We start from the raw sequence: 21,024 nt of genomic DNA, 5'->3' as shown, positions 1-21,024 counted from the left end.
ATCTGCTGACTATGTTCCTCTTGATGAAAGATATCACATGCTTCTCCAAGATCTGAGGGAAAGCTTCTGCCTCTATCCATTTAGAGAAGTAGTCCGTCATTGTCAGCATGTACGTCATGTTTCCAGAAGCACGGGGTAATGGTCCCACAATGTCCATTCCCCATTTCATAAAAGGCCAAGGCGAGATGATCGGATGCATATGTTATGTTGGCTGGTGGCTGACAGAGGCGTGTCTTTAGCATTCTTCACATTTCTTGACGTAATCTATGGCGTCCTTCCTCATATTAGGCTAGAAGTAACCCTGCCTTAGTGCCTTGTTGGACAGGCTCCTACCCCCTGTGTGATTTCCACAATCACCACTGTGGATATCACACATCACTGCATGTGCCTCCTGTATGCTCAAGCACCTCAGAAAGGGTCCTGCCAAGGACTTCCTAAATAGGATACCATCAATGAGTACGAATCTGGAGGATTTCATTTTGAAGCTCCTGGCGTCTTTCTGGTCAGGTAGGTAGCTAACTAATGTAAGGCTTGCGACAATCATCAGTTTCTTCCTGGGGTGTGGCAGTACACAGTATCCCTGCTTCGTATGTCCACTGGGTGGTTGCAGCCTTACTGGCGTTCTGCTGTTCATTCTGACGTATGGCAGGTTTCATGACATGTAGGAATGGTATAGTACCCACTGCCCCTGGAGTGAAGGCTGCTCCCAGGGTGGCGAGAGCATCCGCTTCAACATTATGATCCCTAGGTATTTGCTGGATGTGGAAGGAAGCAAAGCGGAGTTTGATCTCCTTCGCCACTTTCAGGTAGGCTACCATTTTAGGATCCCTGGCCGTGTACACGTTATTCACGTGGTTCACAATCAGTTGGGAGTCACTATAAACTTTGATGTGGTTGATTTGCATTTCTAAGGCTAATTGGAGTCCTAAGATTAAGGCCTTGTACTCAGCCTCGTTATTCGTTGCTTTGAACTGACACCGTACTGCCTGTATTATCTGTTCCTCCTGAGGTGATTTCAGGACCAGCCCTACCCCTGCTCCCTTTGTGTTGGATGCCCCATCAACATGTAATTCCCATACCTGCTCTCCTTTAGCCTCACTTAGGGTCAAGATTTCACTGTCGACTTGTTCTTGAAGGGTGGGGCTAAAGTCTGACACGAAGTTAGCTAGGGCTTGGGACTTTATGGTTGTTCGGGGTTCAAATTTCAGGTAGTACCCACTTAGGTGGACAGACCACTTAACAATTCTCCCTGACAGTTCGGGTTTCCTCATTATGGTTCTCAGGAGGTAGTTGGTCACGACTGAAATTGTATGTGACTCAAAATAGGGACGCAATTTGTACGAAGCAGTGACAAGTGCTAAAACGAGTTTTTCTAGAGATGTGTACCTGGTCTCTGCAGGTAACAGAGACTTGCTTATATAGTATACTGGTTTCTTCATACCCTCGTGCTCTCGTACCAGTACAGCGCTTACAGCTGCCTCCATTACTGACAGATACAAGTACAGTGGTTCTCCCCATTCTGGCTTAGAGAGAAGAGGATAGGTGCTTAGGTACTGCTTGAGTTCCCCAAACGCCTTTTCATGCTCCGACATCCATTCAAACTTCTGGCTCTTTCTCAGGATGTCATAGAACAGTCGGCACCTGTCTGAGGACCTTGATATGAACCGATTTAGGGCTGTTACCCGTCCTGTGAGCCTCTGTACGTCCTTTGGCTTCTGAGGAGATTCTAACTGGAGGACTGCTTTGATTTGCTCCGTGCTGGCCTCTATCCCTCTTTGCGTCACCAAGTACCCCAGGAATTTCCCCGAGGAGACTCCAAAAGTGCATTTCAGGGGGTTTAGCTTCATATGGTATTTTCTGAGGATCGAGAAGGTATTTTTCAGGTGGGACATGTGTTGTTCTGCCTTCTCGGATTTGACTACCATATCGTCAATGTGGACTTCCATTGTTCTCCCTATATCCTCCTTGAACATTTTGTTCACCAGGCGCTGATAGGTGGAACCAGCATTTTTGAGGCCAAAAGGCATCACATTGTAGCAGTACAGGCCTCTGTTAGATCTGAAGGCTGTTTTCTCCTGATCCTTAGGGTCCATTTTTATCTGGTTGTACCCACTCCAGGCGTCAAAGAAGGTAAGTAGCTCATGCCCTGCTGTTGCGTCTACCATGGAATCGATGTGCGGCAGGGGGAACGGGTCTTTTGGGCAAGCTTTGTTAAGATTTGTGAAATCAACACATACTCTCCACTTGTTGTTCTTCTTGGGTATCTCCACAACATTCGAGAGCCATTCTGAGTAGTTAACTTCCCTGATCTTGCCTACTACCAGGAGGTTGTCTACCTCCTGGTTTATCACCTCGTTCCTTTCAGGAGCAAATTTCCGCCTTTTCTGCTGGACTGGAGGAAAGCTGGGGTCTACATTTAACCGGTGTGTAATTACACTTGGATCTATGCCAATCATGTCGCTATGGGACCAGGCGAAACAATCCATGTTAGTACGTAGAAATTCAATTATCTGCTCACGAATGTTATCTGCACAATCAGTTCCCACCAGCACTATTCTTGCTGGAAACTGCGGGTCCAGGACTACTTCGTCGAGTTCCTCCTGGGGAGGTGCGATATACTCCCTCTTGACGTACAGTTTCTGTAATTGATATGCTGGACCAGCTGCAGTGGGTTTCAGAGCATTCTTGTAACAATCCCGAGCGATATTTTGATCTCCTCGTATCTCCTGTACCCCCCAGGGTGTAGGGAACTTCAGGCTCTGATGGTACGTTCATGGTACCGCTTTCATTTCATGGATCCAAGGCCTGCCAAGTATCACGTTATAAGTTGACGGACCATCAATGACCAAGTACCGTACCTATTTGTTCATATCCCCTGCGAACGTAGGAATCACTATTTCTCCCAAGGGATTGTTTAGTTTCTCCGCTGAAGACTACCAAGGGTACTGCCTTCTGCACCAGGTCTTTCTCGCTAAACCCCATGTTCTTCAAGGTTTCCAGCATTATGAGGTTCACAGAGCTTTCTGTATCTACCAATATCGTTTTAACAAGGCAGTTCCCTATGGAAAGGGTAATGATCAAGGCGTCATGGTGGTGTTCTGCCTCATCGGGTATGTCTGCCTCGTCGAATGAGATTGTTTGTAGATCCTGTCTGCTGACCCTGGAGGAGAACTCTCGTTTATCTCCTTTAGTCTCGGTTACATGGCGCTTTGCTGCTGAATAAGTGAGACCACATATTTCCGATCGTCCTGTGATGGCGCTCACGACCTTTGAGTAAGGTGGAGGTGGGGATGGTTGGGCCTGGTCAGCAGTTGTGGACAATGGGCCCACGGGGGCGCTTGGGGGAGAACAAGCGTTTGCATTTGTGGAGTCGCCACTAATTTATTGTGGAAAATTGGAAACCGTTCGAATACCTCGTGTCATGTCAAGACTCAAAGTAGTGACATGAACACCAAGAACTCGTTACCCTTAGCATTCTATGTCTAGAATGACTCTCGTGGATGCCAATGAACACGGATGTTCACAGAGATCTGGAGTAAGGGGTGAGGGTACGTATTAGGAAGCTTTTGATCGAACACCTAATCCCGCCCGCCTCGATAGCGGTACTCTACTAATGATTAGGGAAATTGTCTATACTCGATGTATTGTCGATTATATGCATGCAATGCAACATCCTAACATGTGAGAATTAACGCTAAGTCGGTGAACACGTAATTTAACATGCATTTGGGTTAAAGTTGAATTTAGGATCGATTACATGTGAAAACATTGGAGTTGGTCAAATTGGTCAGTCATGCAAAACGAGGCTGGTACTCAGAAGGATCCGAGCTTACGTGGTCGAAAGTTCAAGCACGTTGACGCTAAAAAGTAAGAACGTGGTCTAGAATGCAACGGGAGAAGAGAAGGGTGGACACTCGCGTGAGAAATATGTGAGACCGAAGGTCTCTATTTATATTAATCACACAGAGGAAGTAGGGTTTTCGGAGAAACTTTGGAAGTGAATCTCGAAAAGATATGAAAAAGATACGAAAAATACGCAGAAAAGGACTTGGGAAGAGGCGCAGCAAGCACTGCGTCTCTTGGAAGAGGCGCAGCACCTGCCACGTCCTTTCCCAAGTGGTTTCCTCCTGCGGAAGAAAGATTTCCGTGTTTAGTTTATGGAATAACGGAATAATTTGGTTTTCCTTAATATTTTGTGTGAATATTACGGGAAATTGTTTGCCAAAGATTAAAAGATTTATAAAATATGGAATAGAAATATCCGGAACATTCAAGAACATTCTGACTCGGCATTTTAACGGTTATCAGAAAATGAAGACGGTTTTAGGCCCGGACTCCAAATGTACTCTAATTACTGCAAAAATGACCGTATCGGCACGTAGATGACAATTAAGAGGTAGACATAAATGTTTGAGCGATCACTTGACGATAAACTTACGAACTGTCACAAATCATTCAGCATACCAAACATGCGGCCCAATCATCACCGGGTGGTTTGCGGGTGGTGCAGAAATGAGGTATCTACAGAGCCCCCACTTTGACTGAGGCTTGGACAAGGCGAAAGTCAAAGTATAGCCATCAGGTCAATCGAAGATTACAACCTGACGATTATGGCGACGCGAGGCGGCTCAAGGGGTCTGAGCCAAGGACCTGTCATCGGGAACATTTTAGAGTCTGTCGACTTCCGGGGAGGGTCGTTTAAAGTCCATTAGACTACGTAAGGAGGCTCGCCAGCCATAAGAAGAAATCATACCTGAAATTCCTTGAAACTCCAGAGGAAAACAAAACGCGATATTGGGAGAAGACAGCATGACACAGTCTGGAACTGCCGGGAGAAATCTGCTTGTGTTCAGCTTCAAACAAACTTCAGAAAGACTTGGGGTCGATGTTGATCCCCATGTCTCAAGAGAGAATGACTGTCAGTTGTGAACTCTTGCTGGGGGAACATAATCGGGAACTGATCTCCATATCTCGAGAGGGGATCTCTATCCGTGTACTCTCGCTGGGGGAACATAATCGGGAACTGATCTCCATGTCTCGAGAGGGAATGTCTATCCGTGTACTCTCGCTGGGGGAACAAAATAAAGGCATGTCGAAACACCTGTCAAAGAAGGAATACTCGTTGTGACAAGCTAGGTCTGGGATAAAAAGGGCGATAATTTGCTGTTGGCTTGGAAAATGTGGATCCGGGCGAAGAATATACGTCAAGCGGACCAAATATGCGATATAACATCAAGGAAGAGGCGCACCAAAGATGGGCCCACAAAATAACGAACTCATAACAAATTTTTGAAAATTCGTATGAAGGGAAGCTGAGGAAGAGGCGCAGCAAGAGCTGCGTCCCCTGGAGGAGGCGCAGCACCTGCTGCGTCTATTCCTGGTGTGGCAATTCTGCTTAAAAACCCGATGAAACAGAGGGTTCATTTCATTATTTCGAAACATAAAATCTCAATTTCTCTCTCAAATTCCAACCATTTCCGTCAAAATTTGATCCAGAAGCTTGAATTTTCCATGACTAATCGAGGTATGTGTATCAATCTTGCATTTATCTTCTGTATTTGATCAAATGGGATCGACGAAATTAGGGTTTTTGACCCTAATTAGTCGAAAATTTGGTGCTCTTCCACCAAACGATTTTGCCTTGTGAAATTGACTTTGTAAATGGCCAATTGGTAGTATAAGGATCATAACCATGTATTTTTTTCGAATTTTCGTTGAGTTTTGAGCATTTGAGTGAAATTGAGACAGTTTCACAGCTAAATCGTAAATCGCTTCGAAAATAGCCTTAGGATTGCCCATTTGTGACGAAACTTGATATTTGGAATCCTTGTGTGATGGGTAAACTTCCTACCATCTCGGAAGTTTGATTTGTGACGGCTTTTTCAGGACACTTTTCTAGGGCATAATCGCCGTTATAACGAAATGTTGCCGAAATTCCGACTCGAACCCATGACTAGGCTTCAACTTAGGCTTGACTTGACCCAAATTACCAAAGGAGCAGACGGGTTTGTGGGAAAATTGCGAAAGATGGCGAGAAAAGAGCGATTTCGGAGCTCCGAAAACTCGAAAATCCCCTAATCAAGGCTTGTCGTCACTTGACGCGGCCTAAATTTACTTTAATTTTGCAGGTGACGAGGCTTCTACGTCAGGGAGAGCTCCCATGGACATGGACACTGCTGTTGACCCTTCTCAGGTGCTTGAGGAGGCGTTAAGGGAGGCTTTCACTGCCGTGGTGACAGCTGCTGAGGACGAGGTCCTAGAGGAGGAGGCTGCTGAGGAGGAGGAGGCCCCGAGACGGGCCAACGTTGGACGAGGTGGTCGCCAACTGAGGGGAGCGCCTGCGTGGGCTGAGACTTGGGACAGTAGGCACCTGCTCTGAGCTGCGGAGGGTCACCTGTCCTACAGGACGGTGAAGAGCTTGGTAAATAGAATTCATCACTCTTCATTCATCTTCTTTCATTTCTGTTTGTCACTCCTTTTCTTCTTCATTTGAGCTAAAGATATATCTTGTTTCAAATCAACATAGAAGGCCGGGAACATCAGGTCGTTCTCGGGCTATACGACGGCGATGGGGTGCAACGAGCGGCTGTCGGCTGAGGAGCGAGCCATGATCGAGCGGGGAGCGTTCGGCGCCTTGGTGCAGGCTTGGAGTGATATTGCGAGGAGTAAGCTTCGGGCTAACCTCAGTCTCGTCTGAGCTTTCTTGGACCGGTTTTGGGACACGACCTCCACGTTTCACATGCCTTTTGGTGAGGTGGGGGTCACGTTGGAGGACTACGGCATGATTTCTGGTCTGCCGTGTGGGACTGAGGTGGTGGAGTGGCCGCAGACAGCCATGAGGGTTGACTCGGCGGAGGCTAGGTGGCTGATCGGCTGGAACTTAGCGCCGAAGGCGGCTGCGGTACCTGGCTTGGTGCCTAGTTCTTACGTGCGGGACTACTTCGCGGGGAAGACCCCGACGTCGGTGGTGATCGAGGGGAGGGAGACGGCTCCTCCTCCCTGCACTGCGGAGCAGAGAGTCCGCATGTGGCTCTGGTGGTTCTTGTCTTCGATTTACCTCGGAGACAAAGGGGAGAGGCTTTTGACGAAGCTTCTTCCTTTTCTTTCTGACCTGAGCGACCTAGGCCATTAGGACTGGGTCACTGCTGGCTTTGCGGTCCTCATCCACTTCGTGAGGGCCATGGTTCGTCCGGAGTTGATGGAGAATGGGACTTCTCCTGCTGCTGTCGGCCCTGGACTGCTGTTGGAGGTATGAACCTTCACTTCTTCTCATGAAAGATCGTTTCCTTTTTCTATCGAATCACGAAAGATCGTTATTGATTATCTTATTTACAGGCGTGGGTGTACTCCTACTTTCCGGTCCTCGCGCCCAAGAGGACGGAGCCGGTGGAGAGAGCCTATCCCGTTGTGAGGGATTGGGTGATGTGCCGCACGAGGAGTCGACGTTCCTTCCACGACGTTTTTCGGCGGGAGGTGAACGCTCTTCAGCTGGACGGCGTGAATATTTCACCTTACATTCGTCTATTTCTCTTCCTTTACTTTTAGAACGGATCATAAGAATAACCCTTCGTTTGCTTCTTCTAGGGGGTGCCCAGGCCTTGGGAGGAGTACGCTGGCGCTCCTCCTTTCGTGGCTGAGGTCCTTCGGCCTAGGAGCTCGAGTCGGCTGCTGCTGAGGACGTCGATGGGTCTTGTGTGGTACTTGGGTGAGCGCTTGGCTCGTGAGTTCTCTCGGGACTTCTTGACGGTTCCCATCGATCCTCCTCGGACGATGTTTAGGGAGCCTTCTGAGGCTGAGAGGGAGGTTGACTTGGCTGGCGTCGGTGGCGATGCCCTCTTTCTTCCTGGTGAGGACTACTCGGCGTTTCTCTATGGGAGGTTGGCATACTGGCCGGTTGTGGTAAGTGCTTTACCCTTTTTTATTTTAGATTGTTTGAGCATGTGATGAAAGATCATCAGTTAACGGAAGTCATTTGACCTTGCAGAAGGTCGAGGTGGCGGGCATCGAGCCCCTTGAGTACCCCGAGACCCTTGAGTACACCGACACGACGGAGATGACGACGATCTCCGAGCTGCGTGACTTTGACGTGGCGGTGAGAGATGCTGGCCTGGACGAGTGGCAGCATCTGATTCGGAGGGTGAGTCTTCTAACTCGTGTAGTTTTTGCATAAGAATGCATTTGCTCAAGTTTGTCCAATTGCTAAACATTTTCCTTTTGAAATGCAGATCGCGCCATCCCGGTTCGTGGCTTTGTGGAGGGTAGCCATCCGGCTACGGGCTACTGCCGTCGAGGCACTCGCTGGTGGCAGAGGACGTCAGGTTTGAACCTTCCGTTTTACTTTATTTTTGAATTTTCTAATCTTCCTTTATGTTTGGAGTGATTGACATGAGCCAGTTTTGTTGTTTGCAGAGGGAGCGTGAGCTGGAGCGAGAGCTTGCCCAGTCCCGGGAGGAGACGGCTCGCCTGCTGAGGGAGCTCGATGTCCGCGACGCCGAGGTTGCTACTCTCGAGGCGAGAGTCGCTGAGCTAGACGGCGACCAGCAGTAGCTTCCGTGTTACTTGTTGTTTTTTTATTGTATTTTTGTACATTTATACATTTTAGGACCCACTTTTGGACATTTGGATCTTGTTTTGGGGCTCGAGCCCCCAGTTTGGTGTACATATTCCTTTTTGATCGTATATATGAAGGCCTGAGTGCCTTTGCTGCTGGGTTGCTTTGTTTGTACCTGCAGGTTAGCTTTGGACAGGTTTGGTAGATGACGGTTTACGCCGTCATGCTGCCGAAATTTACACAGAAACCTCATAGAACATATATTTGTACACATGACCTAAATTAGCGCAGAACAATGACTCGAAAATGCAAAAAAATGACCAGAAATGAAAATGCAAAAATTTGGTCGGAAATGGCAAAATTTTGGTCGGAAATGACCGGACGGTAGGGAGGGTTACCCCCTAAAAAAAAGGAAAAAATAAAAACATATAAGTTTGAAATGGAGAGTGAAATGATTCCCTAAGAAGAAAAGGCAAAAATAAATGTATAAGTTGGAAACATGTATAGATTTGGAAAAAAGAATAAATTAGATTAAATTGGTGAAATGATTCCCCCAAAAAAGAAAATTAAAAGAAATGTACAAGTGTGCTGAAATGACGAAAATGTCGATATCGTCTCGAGATGCGCATCCACGAAATTAGGAAACACGAAATATGGCAACCTGACGCCTTTACCGAAATAATAACCCGTATGAATAGGAAATTATTCGTTGAGGAATTTAGGAAAGATCCAACGCGGAAAATCACAGAAAGGGTGCTGAGGAAGAGGCGCAGCAAGAGCTGCATCCCTTCGAAAAGGCGTAGCACCTGCTGCGCCTTTTCCCCAGTGCGTCTGTTCTGGCGGATTTTAGAAAACAGCTTCTAGTATAAATAGAGACGTCGAGGGAGGTTTTATTCACATAATTATTCCGTCTTTCTTCGTCTTATTACACAAAACTCCCAAAATAAGCATACATCATGAATACTCTTGAAATTCGTCTAAAAGAATGGACAAATGAGTTCTCCAGTGTGGAGAAGCATGACATGGGTGCTTATAATTTTGGAGCACTTTTGAGCTTGAAGTTGATCAAGGTAGTCAAACCGTTCCTGGATGCTTGTCTTGACTATTGGGACCCTAATTATCACGTATTTGCCTTTCCTGGAAGCGACATTTACCCATTTCCCGAGGAGATTGCTGCGATTGGTGGATGGGATCCGGAACATTTGCCTGCTATTCCCTCCACTGCTCAAGGGTATAAGAATAAGTTTAGAGACTTGCTTGGATTTGCCAAAGTTGATGTTGACCGTCTTGTGACTTCTAAAGGAGTGCGAATGTTGGATTTCATTGATCGCTTCATCCATATGGCTGATCCTACTGTCTCTTATGTTGCAAGGCGAAGGGCATTCGGATTTTGCCTATTACATGTGTATGTCCTTCAAGGGCATGTCGATGAGGACATGAGGGGCGACCCTCGTCTCTTGAGTCTGATTGAGCAAATGGAGTTGCGTAGGAGCCCAGGCCAATTACAATGACCAGGATACCTTGACTGTACTTATGTTACTGGGCTTGTCTGTACTTAGGAGAGATCCTATTGGGCTTGGATAATAGGAAAGCCAATCGCGACCTACCTTACTTGGGAAGTCCCATTATTTTGCAGGTAAAAGAAACTTTTTCTTTCTTCTTCTTTTTTTTTTTTTTCTTTTTTCGTTCTTTTTTTTCGTTTTTTTTTTCTTTTCTCTTTTTTTTTTCGTTTCTAATACCCGCTTTTGCTAGGTCTGGCTTATGGAGCGTCTTCGATTGATCGAGCCCCCAGCTAATGTTCCTGCTTATCATGCTCGCTCAATTGCAATGAGGACCAGGCTTTACATGGTGGACTTCACTCGAGTGTGCAATTACTGGGAAAACAAATTGAAAAGTGAAGATGGCCCCTTAATTAGATGGATCGTACCATGGTGGCACCTCAAATCTGTCACTGGAGTATCTTCCCTGGATCCTACCAGATCTGTTCGATTCCCGGCTTGGAGTTTATGATATGCATTTTTTCGGAGAGGTTGATGAGGCAGGTTGGATTTAAGCTGATGATTCTGATGCTTGACACTATTCTGCAGATTGTAGTGGCGCTTACTACTGAGAGTCGAAGAGAATGGGCCATCAAATGGGCTCAGATGAACGTTTGGTTCTTGAATTCTTCTGTCAGTGCTCTATGGGTGTCCGATTCCTATATGCGGTGGAGGAAAGCTACCACTCTGGAGGAGCGCGAGAGACTGAGGAAGCGTGAACCTGTTGACTACAAGGTTCGCGAGGTGGAAAAGGAGAAGGAGAAGCATCTGACTGAGGGAGAGGAAGAAGACGGGTTTCGAGTTGTTCATCCTTCGAAGAAACCGAAGACTTCTCCTGTCGTCGAGATGGTGGTTGACAAGAATGGCAAAGCAAGACCACGAGAGAGACCATTGGTGATTAGGTCGGAAGTGGCGCAAGAGCGTCCGGCTCGACGTCGTGACAAGAAGTATGATAAAAATGACAAAGGCAAAGGGAAAATGGAAGAGTAGCCTAAGTCTTTATTATTATTATTATTATTATTATTATTATTATTATTATTATTATTATTTATTATTATTATTATTATTGTAATAAGAAGGTGGGGTTTTTAGAATCCTAGCCTATTATTTTTACTATGATTTTATTATGTAACGTATTATTATTAGGAATGAAATAAAAAAGGTTAAATGGTTATGAAACCGTTGTGATTTTCTTTTCATTATTCTTGTCGAATTTCAAGTGCATTCGCAAATGTCCTTCTATTTACATTTGAAGTGTTTAAGTGGGTTGTATCCCGTGAAGGATTGCCTACGTATTCATTGAAAAAATGAAATCAAACACTTACGCGTAGTTCGAGTAAATGTAAAAGAATAATTGTTCTAAGCAAGAGCTTGTAATGAACTTTAGAAAATAAGCATGTGCTTTACTTACTCCGAAAATGCAATTTAATTTATTTGATGATATGAGAATGACAAATCGTCAAAATGCAAGAGCAAGATGACAGTAGCTTGATTCAGCTTGACCAGGGGCCGTTTATTTCGTGCCACAAGAGCGACACGTGAGGTTACGCGAGGCGCGTTTTTGCTCCTATTCTAGGCATAGTAACGTTTAAATTGGTCAAGGTTCGTTGGGTTGGCAAATTCGTTCCCTTCTAGGTCTGTGATCCTAACCGCACCCCCTGGAAGTATGGACTTGACTAGGAATGGCCCGGCCCAATTGGGTTTGAACTTTCCTCGTGGATCGACAGGTAAATGAGCCCTAATTGATTTGAGGACCAAGTCTCCTTCTTTGATGTTCCTTGGCTTAACCCTTTTATTGAAGGCTCGTTTGATACGCGCCTGATATGTTTGCACATTATGTAATGCACGTAACCTTCGTTCATCCAGGAGGATGAGTTCTTCATATCTATCCCTCTTCCACTCGGCTTCTGGGATTTGACTTTCGAGTAAAATACGCAAGGACGGTATTTCTAGCTCGACTAGTTGTACGGCTTCCATGCCGTAGGTCAAATAGAAAGGAGTAGCCCCAGTGGGCGTCCTAACGGATGTACGGTATCCCCATAAAGCAAGGGGTATCTTGCTTGGCCAATCTCTATAGTTGTCAATCATTTTCTTGAGAATCGTGACAACATTTTTATTTGTTGCTTCTACCGCGCCATTGGTTTGTGGTCTATATGGCGAAGAGTGGTGATGCTTGATTTTGTACTTGGCTAGCAATTGTTCAGTCTCAGCTTGGAAATGTGATCCATTGTCACTGATGATCTCATGTGGGCAACCATATCGACAGATGATATTGGTTTGTATGAACTTTGCCACGTTCTTGGCCGTGAGACTGGTGTAGAAAGCCGCTTCTACCCATTTGGTGAAATAATCGATTGCTACTAGGATGAAACAGTGACCTCCTATTCCGGCTGGAGTGATCTTGCCGATGATGTCAATTCCCCAAGCAGAAAATGGCCAGGGAGATGTCATGGTGTAAAGCAATGAGGGAGGAACATGTTGCACATTCCCGAAGATTTGACAGTTATGGCAATGTCTCACATATTTGATGCAATCAGATTCCATCATGGTCCAATAATATCCTAAACGTGTGATTTTCTTTGCCATCATGGGTCCACTCATGTGAGGGCCACATTCTCCATCATGGACTTCTTACATCACTTTCTGTGCCTGTGAATGATCAAGACAACGTAGGATGACACCAAGAGGTTTTATTTTGTATAACTCTCCTTGCATGAGGACGTATTGGGAAGCTAGCAAACGGATAGCGCGTTGTCCGCTTTTGTCCATATCTGGTGGATAGGTGTCGTTGAGTTTGAATTTTAGGATTGATTGGAACCAAGGCTCTTCTGTAATTTCCTCTTCATCGGTGATTTGGTGCACATAAGCTGGCTCTGATCGTTGTTCGATGCATAAAGGCATTTCTACCATACTATCCGGCATGTTAATCAAATATGCGAGTTTTGCGAGAGCATCCGCAAATTGATTTTCTTCTCGAGGTAGATGTAAGTAGGTTACTTGATCGAAGAATTGGGCTACTTGGTCTATTCTGGCTTGATAAGGTGCCAAGCTTTCGCTTCGGATTTTCCAGGATCCCGTAATTTGATTGATGATCAAAGAGGAATCCCCATGTACTCGAAGATTCTTGATGCCTAAACTTACTGCCGCTTGCAATCCAATGAGACAGGCTTCGTATTCTGCAGCGTTATTTGTCACCTCGAAGTCGAGTTTGATAGAGATTGGTGTATGCTCGCCTTCAGGATAAATGGCAACACTCTTATTCCAAATCCTCTTAAGTTCGATGCTCCATCAAAATAGAGGTCCCAGGAGTCTACATCTGTTTGGAGTCTATCCTCATCCGGAAATGACCAGGTGTCTATCGTTTGTGTATCATTGATGGGATTTTCTGCGAAGAATTCGGCAACGGCGCGCCCTTTTATGACTTTCAAAGGTACATATTTGAGATCGAACTCAGAGAGCATCAAGGTCCATCTCGCTAGACGTCCATTGAGAACGGGTTTCTCGAAGAGGTATTTGACAGGATCCATTTTGGAGAATATTTTGACGGAGTAGCTAAGCATGTAGTAGCGTAGCTTCTTTAATGCCCACACAAAAGCGAGGCATGTCTTCTCGAGTGGTGTGTATTTGCACTCATACTCCAAGAACTTCTTACTAAGGTAGTAGATGGCTCTTTCTTCTTTCCCTACGGTTTGAGCTAGCATGGCGCCCATGGCCGTTTCAGTTACCGTGAGATATAAACCAAGAGGTTTATCTCGTTGGGGTGGCATGAGCACTGGCGGTTTGGCTAGTATTTCCTTGATTCGGTCGAAAGCCTTCTGATAGTCATCATCTCACATGGTGTGATCTGTTTTCTTTAACTTCTTGAATATGGGTTCGCAGATCATGGTGAGTTTCGATATAAATCGACTTATGTATTGTACCTTGCCTAGGAATCCCCTAACTTCTTTCTCTGTTTGAGGTTGCGGCATTTCGATTAAAGCTTTGACCTTTGAAGGGTCTATTTCTATACCTCGTTGGCTAACGACGTATCCCAGGAGTTTGCCAGATGTCACTCCGAATGCGCATTTCTGAGGATTGAGCCTCATGTTGTACTTCCGTAGCCTCGAGAAGAATTTGCGAAGGTTCGTGATATGTCCCTCTCTTTTCTTGGACTTGACAATCATGTCATCTACGTATACCTCAACTTCTTTATGCATCATGTCATGTAAGAGCGTAGTTGCGGTGCGTTGGTATGTAGCTCCGGCGTTGATTAACCCAAACGGCATAACCGTGTAGCAGTAGGTTCCCCATTGAGTAACAAAGGCAGTCTTATGCATGTCCTCTAAGGCCATCTTGATCTGATTATATCCTGCGTATCCGTCCATGAAGGATAGTAACGCGTGATCTGCCGTATTGTCTACTAATATGTCGATATGTGGTGGAGGAAAGTCATTTTTAGGACTTGCTTTGTTTAAGTCTCTAAAATCAACACAAACACGGATTCTCCCATCCTTTTTGGGTACGGGTACTATGTTAGCTACCCAGTCAGAGTACTCGGAAACTTTGATGAACCCGGCTTTGAATTGTTTATCGACCTCTTCTTTGATCTTGAGGGCCCATTCTGTCCTCATTCGACGAAGCTTCTGTTTCATGGGTTTGATTGGGATTCTAAGCTCTGCAATGTCCCTATCGATCCCTGTCATATCTTTGTAGGACCAAGCAAAAACGTCTTTGAACTCATGTAGGAGGTCTATGAAATTGGCCCTTTCGGTGGGGTTCAAGGTTGTCCCTATCCTAAGTTCTTGGGGTTCTAGTTCAGTTCCTACGTTGATGGGTTCAGTATTTTCTATCACTGGTCCCCCTTCCCCTTCTTGTAGTATTTCTTTGGCTATGTAGGGAAGTATTTCGATTAAGTCAGGGTCTGGGTCATTCTCATTATCATCGTAAATAGAATTGCATTCAAGATAACACGAAGAGTAAGCAAAACCTGATTTATTCATATTAAGATTTGAGAAAAGTTGGAACAAAGAAGCCATCTGATTTGTGGTCAGTGGCGGTAAAGGGACAGCGATTGGGACATTTCCCAAACTACTGTTTCTATTAGACACTAGGCTAGGAGAAACGAGGGGAGTGGGAATGACGACAGGAGGAGACTCTCTAGGAACTTCTCTAGACTCCGACTCTGACTCCGACTCGAATTCGTCGTCTTCTGGTTCTCCTTTGAACATCTCTCCTTCTCCAGTAGTGAGCTTGAAGAGTCTTCCTTGATTGCTTGTCCACTTGATCGATTTTCTCTATCCTTTCTGCTGATTGGTGTTGGTCTCTGTGTTCAGTGTGGCAATGATCTCATCTATGATGCTTTCGGCGTTCTTGATTAAAGGAAGATCCTGGAGGTAGACATCCTCCTCGTTATCCATCCATATCCCGTTGATCACCTCTTCTTTTGGGGAGATAAGATGTGAGCAATCTAGGATAGATTCGTCACTTGTGATCATCAGAACTCCAAGAGGATTCTGAGTGTTATTAGGCTTACCTCCAGGCGGTATTGGTAGGCGACCGTCTTCAATCATATCTTGAAGTACATTTTTCAATTTGTAGCATTTCTCTGTATCATGTCCCTTACCTCTATGGTATTCGCAGTACGAATTCTCATCCCAGAACTTGGATTTCTTTTCTGGTTCGGGTGTAGGACCTATGGGTTGAAGTTTCCCAAGTTTCATCAATCTTTTCAGAGCGTTCGAATACGTATCCCCTGGATTTGTGAATTTCCTTGGAGGGGTACTCTTCTTAGATGGTTCAAGGAGGTTAACTTCATCAGTTTTGCTAGTAGAGCCGTAAGAACGACTTGTTGAGCCTTGATATCCATGACCTATCGTTTTGGACAAGAGCCCTTTACGAATGTCATCTTCGATCCTTGTCCCAAGTACGGTCAAATCTTTGAAAGTCTTGATGTTTTGATACCTCAAATGATTTGCGTAGATGGGCTTTAGGTTGTCCACGAATTTCTCCAAGAGGGTGGCTTCATCCGGGCGTTCAACAAGTTGAGTACTAGTCTTACTCCACCGACTTAGGAAATCGGTGAAACCTTCTTTGTCATTTTGGGTAAGAACCTCTAAAGTGCGCATGTTGAGTTGGATTTCAGCATTATCCGCATATTGTTTAGCAAACTCTATTGCGGCATCGTCCCAAGTAGCGATTTTCTTGTGTTCTAGCGAATAGAACCATTGTTTTGGGATGGTGTCAAGAGATGAAGGAAAGATCCTTAAGAACATCTCGGGTTTAATGCCTTTGATAGACATGTAATCCTTAAAGGCACGGATATTGTTCAAAGGGTTTTCATGCCCCTTGAATTTCGGGATATCCGTCATGTTAAAGTTGGTTGGCAACTTGGAACTCACAGCCTCATATTTGCGATTATTCTCCCTATAAATTTCATCCCCTTTGAGATACATCAATTGCTCCTCTAAGTATTGGAGTCGTTTCTCAGCTGCAGTCATACCCATGGGAGGGTTTTCGTCCCCGAAGTCGTTCACGAAGTCATCAGCGATCTCACTTTCTCGAGGAGGCATCCTCATTTCCACGGCATATATTCGGCCCTAAATGGTGTCAAGGCGATCATACAGTTGGTCTTGAGTAACTTGGAGACGAGCTAACGCGGCTAGGATTTTATCATTACCATTCTGGAGTTGGTTGAAGTTCGCGTCGTTTGTTTCAGGCATCTTGGAAACTGAATAAGAGCATCCGCAAAGGTGAGGCTCCCCATATCTTCTCTTTCCTTTTCTTATTCGTCCACCTCATTTTCCACTAACTTTTCCATTTACCCACCCCATTTCATAATTACATTTATGCAACAATGGGGTTTCCCAATTCACACACAAAAATTTGGGAACCTCCCCAAAAGTAACACAAATTGCCTTACTTTTTTTTTTGGGGAGTTCCTCTAAAAACAGTGGAACCTCAAATATTGGGGAGCTTTGTGCAACAATGATGAGCCTCATATGAGGAGAGAGAGGACATATGTGGAGGCACCTCCCCACCTTTGCGGATGCTCTAAGAGATCGACGACAAATCAAAACACGATCGACCACTCTAGCACACTTACTTGAAAACAAATTTTTTGATTTGTGAAGTGGGAGTGTGCCACTTGTGTCAGTAAGCTTTGAGGAAATGACAAAGTTTGAAAAATGTTGGTCCTAGTCAATTTACTGTAGTTGTAGGAGTGGACTCGAAGTGAGGTTTTGAAAAGGGTTTTGAGGCCCGAATTTTGACTTGACAATTGGACAGAGTTTCGGCTTGTTTTGCGCTAATGTTAGGCCCAATTTTCGAAATTTTACATTTTAAAGAAGGATTTTGAATTTACAAAAATCGTCATGGTTTTATTTAGAAAAGGGTGATCACGTATGGTACAAACAATATACAAGCATTATAAGGGATGCTGAGTGCATTTAAAAGGGTTTTGGTTTAAAGGGTGGGTTGCCATACCGAACAATCAAACCCGAAGTCTGTGGAGAGGCTCGTACCAAACAAGAGTAAGGCCGATTCCTAGTCCATTTCCTCAAGTAGTGAAACTCCTTGATACAAACAAAAGTAAGTACCATGGTATGGATGACGTCAATCGATATCCATCCTTAGGCCCAAATAAGAATTAGGACTGTTTAGACGGGACGATTAGTCGAATGGGTTGGGTTGGGCCTATGAAGGCCGAACGAATGATCTAGGAAGACCGAGTTATGAAAACTGATAATTGTCTTGTACAAACTATTCCCTAACCTTGTTCAAGTTTCACCCTTGGCAACACGTAAGTGTATTATCCCCAGCGGAGTCGCCAAACTGTGGACAATGGGCCCACTGGGGCGCTTAGAGGAGAACAAGCGTTTGCATTTGTGGAGTCGCCACCAATTTATTGTGGAAAATTGGAAACCGTTTGAATACCTCGTGTCATGTCAAGACACAAAGTAGTGACATGAACACCAAGAACTCGTTACCCTTAGCATTCTATGTCTAGAATGACTCTCGTGGATGCCAATGAACACGGATATTCACAGAGATCTGGAGTAAGGGGCAAGGGTACGTATTAGGAAGCTCTTTTGATCGAACACCTAATCCCGCCGGGCTCGATAGCGGCCTCTACTAATGATTAGGGAAATTGTCTATACTCGATGTATTGTCGATTATATGCATGCAATGCAACATTCAACGTTTTAATCCTAACATGTGAGAATTAACGATAAGTCGGTGAACACGTAATTTAACATGCATTTGGGTCAAAGTTGAGATTTAGGATCGATTACATGTGAAAACATACAATACAATACAAGACAAGAAAAATAAATACAACAAAGAAAATTACAATAATTACATTGGATTAAACGATTTATGTCGAAAATACTTTTAAAACGGATAATTTGAGAAAGAATAAATAAATAAATAAACGAACAGGAATTAGGCGATAATATGAATAATAGTTAATTAAATACGTAAGCTAAAACTAAGTCAAAGCAAGACGGGAGTTCAGAGACAGAAATCAGCTAGGAACAGGCGCAGTAGAGTTGCGCCCTCTAGAAGAGGCGCAGCAGTTGCTGCGTCTGTTCCTTGGCTCAGTTCTGGCTGTGAAGCCGGAATTGCAAATCGTTAATGTTAATTGGTGATTTTAAGGCTTGATTATACTATTTGACTCGGGTGAAAGTGATTAGCAGATTATTTACATGCGACTAAAGGTCATGAAAGCAATAAACATGGATAAAACCGATTAATATGGATTAATTACATGACTAAAAAGGGTTAATTAGTGAACTAATTAGGTTAAATATGACGAATTAATGATGAACTAATGATAAATATGATAATAAACAGGTGAGAAATATATCAAAGGTCGAATTCCAGAAACTCAATATGAATGAATCGAATTTCTACAACCCGGTTTGACTTTAATGACGAAAACCCGCAAATATTGGTTATTTGGGATTTAAGTCGGGAATTTAATGATAAATTATATGTTAATGATGATGAATAATATGTTAAATTATCATGTGAACGAAATAAGAACAAACAAAGACGAAAGAAAACAAAAGGACGAAACCAATAGAAGACGAAGGAAGAAGAAGAGAAGCAGGAACGGCGGCAACCTCAGGAAGAGGCGCAGCAAGTGCTGCGTCCTTTCCAAGAGGCGCAACAGTTGCTGCGTCCCTTCTCGACGTCTGTCTCCTATTAATCCGTAAAAAGGGTTTAAACAAAGGGTTTTAAAAATCGGTTTTAATTGTATTTTCGACATAAACCTTACAATATGATTACAACAATAAATAACAATAAATAAAAAGAGAGATTTACACCCTCAGACTTACATGTTTGACAAAACGAGATGAACTAAGTTAACATTTAGTGATGCTCGACTCGAATGTAGACGAAAGTGCCCTCGTAAGAGGAAACTAAACAGATTGATTAAAGTTGATTATGGTGGAGTTGGTCAAATTGGTCAGTCATGCAAAATGAGGCTGGTACTCAGAAGGATCCAAGCTTACGTGGTCGAAAGTTCAAGCACGTAGAGGCCAAAAAGTAAGAACGTGGTCTAGAATGCAAAGGGAGAAGAGAAGGGCGGACACTCGCGTGAGAAATATGTGAGACCGAAGGTCTCTATTTATACTAATCACATGGAGAAAGTAGGGTTTTCGGAGAAACTTTGTAAGTGAATCTCGAAAAGATATGAAAAAGATACGAAAAATAAGCAGAAAATGACTTGGGAAGAGGCACAGCAAGCACTGCGTCTCTTGGAAGAGGCGCAGCACCTGCTGCGTCCTTTCCAAAGTGGTTTTCTCCTGCGGAAGAAAGATTTCCGTGTTTAGTTTATGGAATAACGGAATAATTTGGTTTTCCTTAATATTTTGTGTGAATATTACGGGAAATTGTTTGCCAAAGATTAAAAGATTTATAAAATATGGAATAGAAATATCCAGAACAATCCAGAACATTTCGACTCGGCATTTTAACGGTTATCAAAAAATGAAGACGGCTTTAGGCCCGGACTCCAAATGTACTCTAATTACTGCCAAAACGACCGTATCGGCACGTAGATGACAATTAAGAGGTAGACATAAATGTTTGAGCGATCACTTGACGATAAACTTACGAACTGTCACAAATCGTTCCACGTACCAAACATGCGGCCCAATCATCACCGGGTGGTTTGCGGGAGGTGCAGAAATGAGGTATCTACAGCAATATTGACCTTTCCATTGGGGAGCAGGTGATCCAAGCATCCAGCACTGTAGAGGTGCTTTACTTCCTTGCGTAGTACTACACAATCTTCTATATTGTGGCCAATATCGTTGTGGTATTCACACATTTTGCTGGCATCTCTTTTGTCGTTCTCCCTGGGGGTAGGCTTCTTGGGCCACTTGGCCCTCTGCCCCAGTTCCCTGATTGCCTTCAATACCCCAGCAAGTCCAGTGGTGAACCCATACTTGCTGAGCTTAGGTGGAGCCTCGGTGCTTTCCGTTTCTCCTGAGACTTTGTTCACTGTGTTCTTGTTATAGGGTTTGGCTCTTTCGTTCTTCTTCTCCGCTGTGATTTTTTCTGCTGGACGACTCTGTTCCGTAGAGGTCCCTTCTATCCTCATCCTCCTCTAGGCGATAAGTAGCCTCTGCCATTTGCTTGACTTCCTCGAAGGTGGCACATGGGTGCTTGGTGAGATCCTTGTACAAATCAGAGTCGCGATGTAGTCCCCTTCTGAAGGCATTGATTGCTGTTGTAGGGTCGCACCTAGGGATAGATATTTTTTCCACATTGAATCTGGCGAGATAATCCCTGGTGGACTCCTCAAACCTCTGGATGATCCGGTATAGATCACTGGATAATTTTTCTGGCTTGCGACTGCTTGCGAACTGCTGATTGAAGACATTTACCAACCCTGCGAAGCTGGAAATAGACTTGTTGGGAAGGTAAACGAACCACTAGAGTGCG

The 21,024-nt window shown here is 44.4% G+C and overlaps 1 protein-coding gene across 1 annotated transcript; it reads right to left on the bottom strand.

Annotated features, from left to right (window-relative positions):
• Positions 1-515: 515 nt before the first annotated feature.
• LOC141640825 (uncharacterized) lies at positions 516-20,407 on the bottom strand. Its single transcript, XM_074449506.1, has 4 exons — positions 20,279-20,407; positions 2,854-3,300; positions 1,442-2,726; positions 516-1,300 (listed from the first exon to the last, which is right to left on the bottom strand). Exons 1-4 carry the CDS (start codon positions 20,405-20,407, stop codon positions 516-518), a joined length of 2,646 nt encoding a protein of 881 aa, XP_074305607.1.
• Between the last annotated feature and the right edge of the window lie 617 nt (positions 20,408-21,024).

Source organism: Silene latifolia, chromosome 2, assembly GCF_048544455.1.
Source record: "Silene latifolia isolate original U9 population chromosome 2, ASM4854445v1, whole genome shotgun sequence".
In the NCBI taxonomy this organism is placed as follows: Eukaryota; Viridiplantae; Streptophyta; class Magnoliopsida; order Caryophyllales; family Caryophyllaceae; genus Silene; species Silene latifolia.
The sequence above is the reverse complement of the archived record's forward strand: the minus strand, read 5'-3'. Positions and strand labels throughout refer to the sequence as shown.